The sequence below is a fragment of the Cantharellus anzutake genome, assembly GCF_015039405.1.
Source record: "Cantharellus anzutake strain C23 chromosome Unknown EI90scaffold_90, whole genome shotgun sequence".
In the NCBI taxonomy this organism is placed as follows: Eukaryota; Fungi; Basidiomycota; class Agaricomycetes; order Cantharellales; family Hydnaceae; genus Cantharellus; species Cantharellus anzutake.
In genome coordinates, this window is record NW_024067040.1 from 299,356 (window position 1) to 314,780 (window position 15,425).

Sequence of the window (15,425 nt, forward strand, 5' to 3'; positions counted from 1 at the left end):
GGTAAACCAGATCTATTCATTACCGCCACTTGCAATCCCAACTGGCCAGAGCTAATTGAAAAACTAGAAGGCCTCTCAGCAACTGAAGTCCCTCAGATCACAACTCAAGTTTTCAAGGTCCGCTGAATGTTTCAACTACACAATTGGTATTAAAAATGTAAAAAAGGTTTGACTACAAAAACTATTGTATGAAATCAAGAAACTGTTCGAAGTGGCTTATCATGTATATGTCATTGAATTCCAAAAGCGTGGTCTACCTCACGCTCACATCATTCTCAAGGTTCGTACAAAAATCATCTGGATTGTATTCTAACCTATACTGATAGCAAATTGTCCAGCTAAAACAAAACTTAAGTCTCTCTGACATCGACAACATCATATCTGCCCAAATTCCACACCAAGCAGGGCATCTTCAAGAATTAGTATTAAGACATATGGTTCATGATCCAAACCATCTCAACTCCACATATTCTCGCTGTAACTGCAATGGAAACTGCGTCTACAATTATCCCAAACCTCCGATACCATTCACTAAACTGAATGCTCAACTTCGTGTTGACTATCAATGACGGGAACCAGATCAATGGATTGTGCCTTACTGTCCTCCCTTACTATTAATGTGGGAAGGCCACATCAATGTGGAAGCCATCTTTACAGCGGATGTCTTCCTTTACATTTTCAAATACCTTTTCAAAGGTGCAGATCACACTCGCATCGCAATTTCAACCAATGAAAGTAACACCATTGATGAATCAATCAACAACTTCCTCAGTGTGCGATACATCTCAACCTGTGAAGCATGCTGGAGGATTTTTGCTTTCAAAATATCGTACCAACATCCATCCGTCTCCAAACTCACAATCCATGAACCCGGTCATAATAGACCTCAGTACCATCTTGGCTCCAACTCCAACCACATACCTTCACAAGCATCAACTCTTCTACGTTATTTCATTTGTCCACTAGGCATGCCGTTCCGAACGATCACATGCTGTACACCACTTTCTTTGAGGAATACACACTCATCTCACCCAATAAAGCACCACATCCCCTTCCTCCAAATCATTGGTTTGAATCAAGCCATATCCCTGAAATTCCTATCATGATCGTCAAAAAGCGTAGTGCTCGTCAAAAACTCAGTCGACTTCAAACCGTACGACCAGGTCAAGGGGAAATATTCTACATTCGCACTCTATTGTTTCATCACCTGGCTCGATCTTTTGTGGAATTACGCACAATTCACAACGTTGTGTATCCCACCTTTCAACGTGCTGCACAAGCGGCTGGTCTATTCCAAGAAAAAGAAGAAACAATTCTGGCAATGCAAGATGCAATTGCAGATCTCAAATCACCTGCGGAACTTCGATTTCTATTTTGTCTGCTCATCTTGGAAGGGAGTGACGCTGTGCCATTATGGGAAAAATATTGCAATGAGATGTCGCAAGATTTGGCAGGACACTCAACTGTTCACATCCCTCCATATGCCCATCAACGTGCATTGCAAAAAATCAATGAGATTCTACTCGAACATGGGAAATCTGTGTCAGATTACTCACTACCTCCAATCATTTTGTTTAACAATGAAATACAAGAAGAACTCAAATACTTTGCTCTTCATGCGGCTGGACTGTACGAATTGGCACAACACTCCTTCAATACAATGACGACTGATCAACGTCGGATTTGGACAACACTGTTAGAATGGGCGGAAACGGACGACTCCGGAGTGGAATCGGAGACTTAGCGTGGAGGGACCTTGGCCTCAGCGACTCAAGCGGAGCGCTGTGCCATTGCTGTTTGTCCATTTGGTCCTTAATTTCACAGTAGGTGAGCAGGAAGTCTCTTGGGGGCATTTCAGGTCGATTTCGGACTAAAACCAAAACGAGTATGTACAAGCGCCGATATATATAATGGAAGGGGCAAAAGCACAAAGAGAACAAAGGGTGACCGAATCGGAATGAAGACGTCCGAACGGGAACAAAGGGTAGAGGGAGCGGAGCGGTACCAAAGGTCATAGGGCAAGACCTGTGATACGTCCGAAAGGAGGTAGAGAGGGCGAGGCCCAGAGGGGCAGGAGGATGAGGGGAAGTGGGGATGATGACTAACTGGCTAGAATAGAAAGAAGCAGTAGTCCAAATAGGGATGAAGGGAAAACGCAAGAAATACATTACAGGCGGCGAGAGTGCCGAAGGCGGTCCGCGAAGCTCGGGGGTTGCGGAGCTTACGGAGGTTACGGAGGCGGGGTTGGAAGTCCGAGGAATATTGGCAATGGTGTTTACGTAGTATGAGGTCACCAATGCAATGGACTAAGGCCGAGGTGGAGTCAAAGTCCGAGGTAGGGACTATGACGGAGGCTCGGAGTAAGGTACGAGCGGTGCCCGAGTGCGAAGTACGGAACAGCGGTGGAAGGTCGTAACTTGGTGGAAGGGTGGCGGAGGAGTAACGGAGGGAGGAGAGAGGGGACAGGTAAGGGGAGAAGGAGTGGCGGAAAGGAGAGTAGTCAGGTCCGAAGGTGAGTATCGGAGCGGACGGGGGAAGCGTAGGAGGATAACGGGAGGGTGGAGGTGTTGTGAAGGGGGAGCGGAGTAGTAGGAGGGTGGTGAGAGGTAAGGAGGAGGTGTGTTGCCAGGACCGAAGGTGAGTATCGGAACGGCAGCGGTAGGTTATGACTCCGGAGGTGAAGAGGGTGGAGGTCCGGAAGTCGGGTCGGGGTCGGGTATGCACGGATATGACAAACACTGTATTGTGCCATTCACAGCAATTCCCCCAATGACACCTCTCCACATCTCTTCTTTATCACCAGAAAAGCGGGTTGAGGAAAAACTTTCATTATTCATTCTTTAGCATGGCTACGATGTCAAAGTCAAATTCTCGCCGTGGCTGGCACTACTGCTTTATCCATTTGCGACATAGATCATGCCGAACAGCAAATTCTCTATTTGGCTTACCTATCATGGACGACGATGAATCAAAGACAATTAAATCCCGCATTACTCCTAATTCCTCATGAGCTGCATATTTACGACATGCTTCAGCAATCATATGGGATGAATTACCAATGGCACATGTGGCAAACTTCAAAGCCATCAACATTTTACTACATCAAATTACAGGATTGAATGTGCCATTGGGAGGAAAGATACTGATTGGAGTGGGGGATTTTCGACAAGTCGCTCCTGTGACCAAGGGTGCCAATCCGATGGAAACATACATGGCATCTATACTTTCATCTGAACTGTGGAACCACTTCCACATCCTACAACTCACTGCACCAATTCGAAATGCTGAAGATCGCGATTTCGCTGACTTTATCGATCGTATCAGTGAAGACTCTTCCCTTAACCGAGTGGTACTAGATGGCTTCCTCTCCAGAACCTCCAATCTGGACTCAATCTGTCAAGAGCTCTTACCGGATGAAGTCTTACCTGATCCAGTGAAGGCTGTTAAATGAACTTTCCTAACCCCATTAAACTTCGATGTCAATCATTTCAATTTGGAAATGTTGAGCAGACTACCAGCCGAATTATGTATGCATCCTTCCTATTCACATCTGTAATAACTAAAGTTCGACTTCTATTGAACAGATGTTTATCACGCATTTGACTCCATTGTGGAAAATAAAGACAGTGACAGTTCAAGTCACTACATCCAAACTTCCGAAGACCTCCTGGCACTGATGGAATCTAACAGTGCTCCAAATCATGACCTGCCCCTCAAAGTTGGAGCAGTGTGTTCCATCATGTGCAACCTCTCTGTTCACAAAGGTCTGGTCAAAAAATCAATGTGTAGTGATTACCAACCTCCACCCTCACTATGTGGAAATCAAATTGCTGCAACCAGGCATGCATCCACACTCCACTCACTGTATACCACGCATCATCTTTGACTTTCGACCTCCATTCCTGAAATTTACCATACGTCGAAAGCAATTCCTGCTCAGACTCACTTATGCAACTACCTTCAACTCCTGTCAAGGCCTCACATTTGATCACATTGTAATTGACGGCAGAAACGATGTGTGTTAGAACGGGTGGATTCGGATGACTCCGGAGTGGAATCGGAGACTTAGTGTGGAAGGACCTTGGCCTCAGCAACTCATGTGGAGCACTGTGCCATTGCTGGTTGTCCTAGGGGTCCCTAATTTCGGATCTAGCAGAGGGGAAGTCTCTTGGGGGAATTCAAGTCGATTTCAGACTGAGGTTACAAGTTACTATGTACATTGTATATAAGGAGAGGTCCGGAATCAAAGGGAGCAAGGGTACTCCAAAAGGAGACAAAGGGAGCTGGAAAGAGGAACAACACCGAGGGTCAAGGGTTTGACTCAATGGTGTTTCCCAAAGGAGGAGTGAAGGGCCAAGGCCCAAGGAGGAAGGAAGGAGGATGGGAGTGGGGAATGGCTGACTGACTGAATAGAAAGGAAGCAGCAGCCCAAATAGGAATGAGGGAGAATAGCGGAATTGAATGGAGCAATGCAATAGTTGCAAGGTCCGATGTAAGTCCGGAAAGTCCGAACTCGGAAGTTAAACTCCGGAATATTGGCAAACGTAATTAAATGGAATGAGCTAACAAATACAATGGGTATAAGCGGAGGTGGGGTCAAAGTCCAAGGTCGGAGCTAAGACCGGAGGTTCCGGAGACGGAGACACAACCGGGATTCCGGAGTTGGGAGCATAGGTGTTGCATGCTCGTCTGGGAGGTGTCGAGGTTGAGGTCGGACCCGGAATGTTCCGGAGTCGGACCGAAGGTGGTGTTGGAGCCGGAGGTGGGATAACCTCTTGGGAGTCGGCAAGGAGAAGGTGGCAGAAGGGAAGTAGGACTCTGGAAGTCAGGTTCGGAGTTCCGGGAGCCCGGAGCGGAGGTCGGGATTGTATGGATATGACAATGTGTTTGCACATGGACAACTGTACACTGTGTTATCGAGAGTACGAAACCGAGCACATGCAACCATGCTAATACCAGAAAACAAGCCTTCAGTTGCAAACATTGTGTATGTGCCATTACTGCCTCGATTAAGAAACTCTGAGAGTGCAGTCACATCCCACTGAATGGTCTATCAATCACACAGTGAACAAATGCCATATAAACTCAAACAAATGGACACTGACAGCTGACGAGTACGAGTGCAAAAACATCGGCATTCTCATCACATTTCAGGATTTGAACCACATACAACCTGTATGCCTATGCAAACATGACTAATTCTCCTCTTCAGGGAATCGTTCTAAACTCACAACAACATCATAACCATGCAAACTGCCTCGCTGTTGCGTTTCAATATACATGATGGAGATCGAAAGAAGGACAAGAGTGCAAAACCTACATGCAGACAAATATATACATAACCCAACCAGAACCAACCAGTCACACTGCAAAGGTTCGCCAAGTTTGCTCCCAACCAAAGGCTATGCAGGCCTTGTCACTTGAAGAGGCTGTTATGGGGTAGTGAATGGGTTAGATAGTCAGGTGATGTGAACCTTTCTGTACTCCGTTGTAATCGGCAGTGGAGAAGTTGGTGATCAAGTGATCGTGAGACCGGCTCCTCAGCTTGTTGGCCGGACACATAAACACATGCCTCTTGATAATGAAATAGGAGCTATCGCGCGTAACTCAGTCTCGAAATAGAGAACTAGTATTAAGATTTTTACCTATCACGCGTAACTATAACATGAAAATACAATGAGTTATGCGCAAACACAGATAGGAAAGAAATGGTATCACCTCAGTCTCGAAATAGAGAACTGAGGGAGGGAGAAAAATTACGGTGTCCAGCATAACTTATACGACTGGAGCCAATATCGCTTAAAGCGATTGCCAGTGACAACTGGCAATATAAGACAAAGTAAATTGGGAGCGCATGGTACCGCGACTCTGAAACAAAAAGGTATAGTCATTGTTAGTCACGATGATATTAAGTTAAAATAAAAACTCCCCAATCCACGCTGCAGCTCAGTGTCAGGGATCGGCCCCTGACCCTGCTGTCAGGGCACCCAACCACACCCCAGAACCACCTTCCCAGACTTCCCCCACTTCCCTGACCTCCCCATCCCTACATATCTCTCACAACTTAAGCCCGCATGTGAGCCCGCGGGAAAAATCACGTGGGTCAAGGCAAGCAACTTGCCTTAACCCATGTGACACCTTTTCCGAGTCGCGGGAACATGCTCGGCTTCTACCCGGAGTCACGTTATGAACTGTACAGTACACTTCCCTTTTATAGTAGCCAAGCGGGGAATAGGGAAACTTACCCTTCTTTTCAACTCAATCCCCGCTTAGTCCCTTCAGTGAGTTTGAGGAGCTGAGGACAGGGTCTAGCGCCCAACCACCTGGAACACCGCACACACCTAGGCCTGAGGTCAGGCTGTCCCTGATCGAGGACCGAGCCCTGACACTCAGCTGTTGTCGATGAGCGTTGATATTCCAACACTTGAGACTTTGGAGAACCGCAACCTCCCAACAGGTGAGTCAAACCAACGTCCTCTCAATTGGCAAACGCCAGCGAGAGAGTAGATTGGCGGGTGTTACCACTATACCACCGACAGCACATGTGTACAAAGCGTTGCCAGTTGAAGGTGGTCGTGGGAACATCACGTGAGGGAACTTGTGCCAGTCGTCTTGTAAAATAAGAAGTAGCACGAAGTTGCGGTTAAATTGGAAAAGACTGGGTAGGAGTCTGACTTATATATGCACTTCGACATGCCGCACTCATTAAGAACATCGTCCCCCGCGTCTGACGATTACTGTCCTGACATCAGGAGGCTGTGAGTTCGAGTCTCACCCGGGCAGTTGTCTTTTGTCATGAACTTCCGAGGGAGGTTTTTTCCTCCTGCATGGCAAGTCAATAGGCGTGGGTTCATGGAGGCACAAGCTACAACTGGGATAACTGCACTTCAGCCCAAGAAGTTCGAGAAAATAGTGAGTTATGCCGAGTTTCTCGGTACTCACCAGTCCCAGGGTAGATTAAAAATGCCAGGTTCAGTGTCCCTTCTCCGCTACACTTGTGTCAGGCTTCAGTCCGTTTCTCACGCGCATCTTCTGGGGCAGATTCTTGATGTATCTGAGGGAAGTACAGCTGAGCTGCCAATAACTGGCGAACTGGGAGAACAGCTTGACACGTTGCGGACGCCAGGAATATCCTCGCGCAGAACATATTGGTTAGGGCTCGGGATCCTCCTCCTGGACGGAGAGTTCAGGATAGACCTGGGGATCTCGGCCTCTTCATCTTGATCTCGCCGGACAATGGGACTGCTCAACAACTGGGAATTGATGACGCATGCCCGCTCGATCAGATGGGTTCTCTTGTGGAACATACTCGCCTTTCTATCCGTGTTGATATTACCGTGTAGAAAGCGCTCAGCTAGCTTCGCCGATCATCGCCGAACGAACCCACATATTGCACTTTGCCTACACCTTCCACTGGTCTACTTCCGCGGTCGTCTTACGTTTCCACAAATAACGACTCGTTCTCTTCCTGGAACCCTAACTTTGATGCTCGGGCTCATCGTGACCTATTCCTACAGAACAGCTCTCGTCAGGTTCTTGGAGACATTATTGCAGTACCCTCTTGCAGCATGTCTTTAGGCGTTGTTGCCCTTCAGGTCCGCTTGACTTCAATCGTTCAGCCATTGGGCGGTGTGACTCCTGGTCCCCAATCTGAAATCGGACACGAGGGTCTCGGTTGGAACCATTCATTAGCGATCTGAAAAAGCATACTTCGGATCAAGCCACGGAGAACCCACCGCGAATAGCGAGCACATCAGGGCTTTGGCCATTCCATTGTTCTTCCGGCACGGCACTGGGCAGAGTGCGAATAATGACGGTCCCCGGTCCCTCCGATATGAAATCGGTGTTACAGCTTTATCCGACCATCTCAATGCATTACCAGTAGCTTTCGCATGCATTGAAAAATGGCGTCGATGTGGTTGGGGCGATGGAACCCGACTTGGTATCGCCCACGGACTCAAATAGTCCTTGGAGCTCGCCCCTGACGGCTATACTTGGGAAGGGAGATGGACTCCACGTCATCACTAATGGGGGTATGTCCTTGCGCCAACTAGTGATTTGGCGATAATTTCTCGTGTCCCTTGTTTCCGTAAATTCTGCTTGAGGCATCTTGCTTGTCACTTCAATCCTGGACGCCGCTCAATATGACCATGATATTCGCGACTTCATGGCTTGCGGGTAGTAGAACAACTCATCCTATAACCCACTGGGAGGGGGGGCGTGAATAGTTCTGAACGTCTTACAGCTTGGATCACAAGGACCCTTGATGGTACTCTGGTGCCGGGCCCGAGTGCTTCTGGGAATTAGCCGGAAAGAGTATCCTTTCATCGTCTCATCCTGACGCTTAACGCTCCTCATCAGCAGAACCGAAGAATGGAATAATGTATAACTGCGAGATTAATGCTGTAGATCAGCATTGTCAATATTGTCGTTGAATGCACTTCGAACAACTCCTAGCATAGCGTCTTCCCAAGAACCTCATCATCACTACAACGTAGTTCCACAGATCATCCGTTGTATACCTGTTCTGCCAGTGTTCGGGGGAAATGACCTAGTGTGTGAAAGTTCATTCATGAAAGCCTTTAAGTACTATGGGTCTCCAATACTTCACGGACTATCGTGTCTCAGGCAAAGCCTTTGAACTCCCCACCTCTTCTCTCACCCCCACTCAGGCGCTGCAATGGACAAGCCAAGAGTCGCAAATGTCGGCGCAGAGGAGCCCGACTTTAGTGGCAAGAAGCATCGTGACAGCACTGGTGCAAGTGTCAATGGCGCCCACCTGGTGGAGGGCAGCGTCGATCTAGCCGCAGCTCGACGAGCTCGTGTCAAAATTGATCTTGTTGTCCTTACGACGTCAACTGTCATCTGTAAGCTATCCAACAGAAAATATGAGCCTTCATTGAACTACTTCCTTGCCAGACTTCCTGAACTTTATCGTGAGCTGAATCTTAAGTTCCACGTACCTCGTAATACGCTTTCCGATCTGTCATCTTGTGCTCAAGGATAAAACAAACCTAGGTGGAGACCAAACGTGCTGTGTTTGTCCCAATGTTTGATTCTGACGACTGCTCACTCGATCAGGGAATGCTGCAAAGGCAGGGCTTTTGAAAGATCTCAAAATGTCCTCGTATCAATTTTCCGTCGTTCTGAGCGTTTTCTTTGGTGGGTCGGCTTCAGGCAAGGTCAATGATTACAATCGCTAAAATTCAATACCGCTAGTACCCTATCTACTTGTGGAGACGTTCTCCAACTTTTTGTTTAGGAGGATTGGAGCCCGTATATTTATACCTACCCTTGTTGTCGCATGGGGCCTGGTCGAGACATTCCAAGGTTTGCAAATGGAATCCCCACAGGGAATCAAGTCCTGATCTTGGCTTCCACTTGTACAAGGTTTCGTCACATCCTACCGTGGATTAATCGTTTGTCGTCTATTCCTAGGGCTGACCGAAGGTATGTCCTGTTTTCAAGTTCTTACTGCCCATGATTTGCTTCCATTCCATTTCAGGGCCCCTGATTCCGGCGCTCGTCTTATATCTGTCGGAGTTTTACAAACGCCACGAGTTGCAGAAAAGGATAGCTACGTTGTTCAGTGCTACGAGCCTTGCGGGCGCATTTTCTGGACTTTTGGCTTACGCTATCGTTCATCTTGACGGAAAAGGTGGCAAACCCAGCTGGAGGTACGTTCGTTGTCATTTTCGCTCAACCATGCTGAAACTTGGCAACATATATAGCTGGATCTTCTTCTTAGTTCGTCCTCCAGGCACCAAGGGGATCTGTCCCTGAATTCAGCTGTTTGTTATATACAGGAAGGTATCTTTACTGTCGTATTTGGTGTCGCCTCCTACTTTTGGCTACCAGAGGATATTTTGAGTGCTACCTTTATGACGGAAGAAGAAAAATTCGCATACACTCGTACAATCCAAGAAGACACGGCTTTTAGCACGATGGATGATGTATTCCGGTTCTCGACCGTGTGGTCGACTCTCACAGCACCTCATATGCTATTCCTATCCAGTGCCGGATTCATTATTGGTACGTTGGATGTGTGTTCCCATGTTGCACTACTGCATTATCATAGGTGTTCTCCAGGTTATCTTTTCTATGGATTAGCGTACTTGTGAGATTATTGTCATACAGTAAACCACCGCCAGAGGATTAGGCTGATGATAAACTAGCCTCCCGGCCGTAGTGGGGAGTCTAGGCTACTCCCCCGCTAAAACTCAGCTTTATGGAGTCCCTCCATTCACCTGCGGGTTTATTTGTGCGTTATCCCTTGCATTGTTTCGGATTTTGAACTTAGTGTCTAATTCAGTGAGCATGGTGGCCGCATATTTTAGCGACAAATATCGTTGCAGGGGACCAATTGCGATTGGCTCCAGCTTCATCACTCTGGCAGGTTTCATCATGATGTACCGTTTGTACACATTGCTGCCTCAAGGTGAACGTGGCGGTGACTTGAAACCTTCATAGAGAGCACAAATGTCCATGTGAGGTATGGCTCGGTATTCGCCCAAGTGATTGGCTTGTCTATCACCCTTCCTTGTGCGGTTACGTGGGTCCCAAAGTAAGATCGTCGACGATTTTGGTTTTTGATAGGTTCATGAACTTCTTCCCTGCAGTAATTTCTATCCTCACTACCGCCGTGCCACAGCTCTCGCACTTGGTAATGTTCACAACGTTCCTAATGCTTCTCGGATTGTGCTCACTGCATTTGGGGTTTCCAGCAATCATCAGCAGCAGCTCTGGAGCGATATTAGGAACGTGGATGTACCACGATGCCCCTCGGTTCCACAAAACAACGAAGCTCAACATCAGCTGCACTGTTGGTGAGGACGTAACTGTTTCGCTTGATCTTATCCAGCAACTTGGGCTAACAACGATTCTCTGATCACGTACGCAGCATTTATCGTAGATGTATGCCTGGCACTCGGCTATTTTCATTACAAGAACTTGCGGAAGGCCGAGGAGCGCAGATTACACGGTAACGGCGCAGACGACGATATTGAAGAAAAGCTGAGGCTGGGTGACAGACACCGAGACTTCATATATACTCTGTGACCTTGGCCTGGTTCAAGCAAGTTTGTTGCGATCTTGTACACGTGTATTTTTTTTGAAATTTCTTGTTTCTTGGTACGCTGTGGACCGTCCATTGAGTCCCGTCGGACCCATACTTCTTGCGCATGGGCATTTCCATGAAGGATTGCTTTTGGCATCCATGTTGATGAATGCAGTCGAGGATGGCTTACATCAAGCCACCTCGCGCGATTTTTTTTCTTTCCTCTTCTCCTCAGTTCACGTCTTTGGAACTGAGGTGAGGTTGCCTTTCATCACTTAGGATGTAGTAGCCTAATTAACATTGTACACATTTTTCCTAGCACTTAATTATACGCCGCTAGTTCGTAGCTTCAATATTTTTACGATTACAATCGACAAGTACAGATGCGAAGTGTAAGCGATAAGCTTACAGTACCGTATACTTATAACTTAGACTGTCTCCGCGCATTGACCATTTAAATATGATAATAAATGTATATTCATGAACTGGTCTTGGATCAATTTCTCTCATTTTCGAGACATTTTCCATGTCGAGCACTTGGCTGTTGTCCATTCCACTCTGGGGAGTTATTAAGTAAGCTGCATCACCGGGCAGAGTGGTGGTTCGGCCTCATTGGACTTGCCGAGTCCGTGTCTGGGGTAGTTGGCCTGTTTGCTCTGCTGGCTACATCCAATTGTTCGAACGGGTTCCAGTTTGGTGGCAGTACGTGATCTGGTTGGCTTCCGTGGGATGCGCTTCGGATGCGTGTTGCCTTCTGGGTCTAGGTTGGGTTTCCCTGGTGCTGGAATTTCGCTCTGTCCTCTGACAGAGGCTGTGTTGCCGGCTCAGCTGGTGGGCCTGCGGTGGGAGTGCGTTTCGGTAGGTCCTGATCTTCGCCGAGTTGGGTTTGCTGGTTGCCTGGGGCCCGCTTTACCACCTGGATCCGCCGTGGCCATTGTGGGAAGTGGTGCGATAGCTAGGGGTAGGGGTGGGAGGGATTTGGTTGAGTTCTCTTAGGCACCAGACGTTTTTCGAGGTGGTGTCGGGCTAATGATTGAATGAACCCTAAACACGTGATAGCGCCAAAGTTTCTGAGTGGCCTGGAACCTTCGTTCGACCATCCACTACAATGGCATCCAAGAAGCAACGACGTTACACTGCGGAGACCCACACAACCGTTGTTGCTCCTGACACACCAGATGCCACTATGGTCATTGTACGCCCTCTCGGTAAACAGTTCGATCTTGATGTTCCATTAAAAAACAACGACTCACGTCTGTCCCTATCTTCTCCGTCTTGGAATCTGGTGCGCTAACGAATTGACATATAACATGGTGTAGGAATTAGCTTCTCCACGGCCACATATGAGGAGGTCGCTCCTCGCGTCGGACTTAAGCCTGTGGAAATGTTGAAAGATGTTGGATCCTTTGAAATCCAGCGCTCTCGTATTCCCAAAAATCTTTTCAAGTCGATTGTAATAGACATGGATATCATGTTAATGCAATATGGCCTCCCTGTTGAGCATGACACGGAAGAGGCGACATCAAGGTTCTACTCTCCGGTATGGATAAGTTGATTTTCCTATGTGCCCCAGAAGTTCACACAACCAACAGGTTTTCAACCTCCTTGTTAAGCAATTCGCTTTCACGCTGAGGAATGACCCAGAGACTATGATCCCTGGTACGCAGGGTCGCATCGCGCACTTCTACAGAGCTTTTGGTGCTGTTGTAATCCTGTTCATTGAGATGAGGCGCATTGTGGGAAGTAGGTCGGAACATTTGAATGCTATTGCTCAGGTAATAGCTGAAAGCGATGGTAAGTCTCATCATTTCAGGGTTACACTTCCTGCTCTGACCTGCTGGATGTATAGCGTGTGATTTCATCAACAGAGAGGCAGGTTTGTTGGTACCTATCCATTGCATTCTCTTCGATGGCTGGTCCTTCGAATTTTTCAAGTTTGAAAGGATGCCAGATCCAACATTTCTATGTGGTCGCTTTCAAGGAGATCCACCAGACTTCCGGCATGGCATGCAGCTACCCATTTCAGAAACTTATCTTCCTTTTATTCTCCGGCTTCGCTGTGTGTGTGAGACAATCTTTGACATCATGCTGAGTGCATATATTGCAGGCATGAAAGCATATTATAATCGAGAGGAAGACAAGGGGAGGAAGGAGGGTGGGAAGAGACTGAGTGATGAATGGGATCAGGCCCTTTGTTTGGCTGAACATGCTCAGGAAACATTTAGGGAAGCTGAGGTCCAACGCAAGGAGGGTAATATTGTGTCTGCAAATGCAATTGTTGATGCAGCTCTTCTTGCACTACATGAGAGGTATGCATTCACTTATCTGCATGTCAGATCTGTCATTCCCTACCCTGTCTCAGTACAGGAGCATTGCCAACTAGATACAAGTCCAAACCCATCATGATGGGCTGGGATGATGCTGGGGTTGACAGGGCATGATGTTTTCACAGATGGACACTGGCAGTTGAGTGGGTGTAAGGCTGTTACTGGTAACAGCCTGGGTTGACTCAGTTCTCAATCTGCTGAAACTAAGGCTGTATTGCTGACTCATACCCTGTCTCTGCTCTTGGATGCATGCTGCAAAATGTTAGAAAACAACCAAGTACCCTTTGTATTACAATTCAGAAGTCACATTCTCCATATGAATCTGCAATCAATGAGCTTAATACAGTTTTGAAGCATTCAATACACTTTTCAATACAAATAAACAGTCACATGTAATGGGGTTAAGAGGCTCATATCCATATCCAATCAACTACTCCAAAAACCAGCACACAACACTTTGCTCCAATGACTGGCACAAGATGGCAGTGGCAGTGTCCCTAGCAACATCTGGAAATTCCACCACCATCCCAGAAAGGCATCTGTCAGGGCATGCTGTGCTGCTCCCCTCTCTCTCTTCTTTCTTTCTCTCTCTCCCTCCTTTGCTTCCCCTCTATCTTTATATGGATGACTCCTTTTTCTTATATCTGTAGCACAGACACGTCCAATGCCAGGCACCCCATGCAGGTACCATGCTGCTGGACATGCCACGCATTTCTACTTGTATCTTTCCTTTCTAATAACGCGGACTAGAATGAAATAATACTCAGTCTCGTGGTTGTGAATGCAATGAGAATTATAATTGGATATATCTACCTAGAATGAAATAATACTAAGTGAAGATTTAGAATAAGTAAATGAGTGAACATAATAAAAGGTATGTATACCGACCTCAGTCTTGCGGTTGTGAACACAATGAGAACTGAGGGCATCAGCGAAGTAAACATTGAGCTTTTAAGCGTTGATTACTCAAATGTAATGGGAGTGAGAGTTATTACAAATAAAGGAAAGTGAAGCCAACAGGTCAGAAAAAGGAAGATAAATGCTAAATAAACATGGAATGATAAGACAGTAGAGACTGACTAGAAATAAACCTAACATCAATCATCGGGCATCTCACTGAGATAATGTAGGTTGGGTATCCTTGCGCTAAAGTGTTGAACCAACTGTTGCTGTCTTACAACACACCCACTCAGCGATGGGTGACTCGACACAAACCCAGCTTGTTAGAGATGGGCAGATTCAGACAACTCTGGAGTGGAATCGGAGACTTAGCGTGGAGGGACCTTGGCCTCAGCGACTCAAGCGGAGCGCTGTGCCATTGCTGTTTGTCCATTTGGTCCTGTCATATCCATCCCTGGCCATCGACTTCCGACCCCTCTGATCCCTCCAGTCTACTTCCGCTCCTTCTTCACTAACCTCGGAGCTCCCATATTCCGCAATCCCCTCGGTACCCCTCGATGGTCACCACCCCCTCCTTTCAATTTATTACCTACACCTCCCTAAGTACAGAGCCCTGAAGGCTTCCAGACAGCTCTGACGTCCGCTAGCGCACTCCCACCTCCGCTGGACAATACACTTGCTTGCCCTGCAAAGCCCACCTTCGGGCCTATCCCTCCTTTCCATTTCTGGGTTATCACCTGCCTTTCCGTTAACCCCGTAACCTGACTCGTCGGTAATATTCAATCGGCTAAGGTCTAACCCCGTTAGCTCCGCTCCGCCATTTGCGGACCTGCCCTCGCTGTAACTATATATACTTAACTTGTACATAGGTTACACTCCAGTAATAAAATCGACTAGAGTTTACCCTCTTCAGTTCTGGTTGCCAGTTTAGTAAGTTAGGGCACAGACATGTTACTTGGCACAGCGCTCCTGGCACAAGTCGCTGAGGCCGAAGCCCTCTGCCATGGAGACACTCCTTCGTCTCGACCTGGTCTCTGACAGGTCCTTAATTTCACAGTAGGCGAGCAGGAAGTCTCTAGGGGGCATTTCAGGTTGATTTCGGACTGAGCCTCCTACGAGTATGTACAAGCACGGATATATAT

General features: G+C 47.3%; 2 protein-coding genes across 2 annotated transcripts; both read left to right on the plus strand.

Annotated features, from left to right (window-relative positions):
• Positions 1-8,635: 8,635 nt before the first annotated feature.
• On the plus strand, positions 8,636-11,353 carry EI90DRAFT_3082275 (MFS general substrate transporter). The gene is made up of 16 exons (XM_039061994.1): positions 8,636-8,867; positions 8,920-8,936; positions 9,003-9,018; positions 9,082-9,162; positions 9,220-9,330; positions 9,391-9,450; positions 9,506-9,677; positions 9,732-9,747; positions 9,807-10,032; positions 10,090-10,117; positions 10,176-10,261; positions 10,313-10,414; positions 10,471-10,564; positions 10,620-10,663; positions 10,725-10,826; positions 10,901-11,353. The coding sequence occupies exons 1-16, from the start codon at positions 8,681-8,683 to the stop codon at positions 11,056-11,058; spliced, it is 1,500 nt and encodes a 499-aa protein (XP_038910078.1). The 5' UTR covers positions 8,636-8,680; the 3' UTR covers positions 11,059-11,353.
• Positions 11,354-12,090: 737 nt separating this feature from the next.
• On the plus strand, positions 12,091-13,719 carry EI90DRAFT_3082279 (uncharacterized protein). Its single transcript, XM_039061995.1, has 5 exons — positions 12,091-12,309; positions 12,376-12,596; positions 12,649-12,850; positions 12,906-13,365; positions 13,419-13,719. Exons 1-5 carry the CDS (start codon positions 12,165-12,167, stop codon positions 13,495-13,497), a joined length of 1,107 nt encoding a protein of 368 aa, XP_038910079.1. The 5' UTR covers positions 12,091-12,164; the 3' UTR covers positions 13,498-13,719.
• Positions 13,720-15,425: the final 1,706 nt, after the last annotated feature.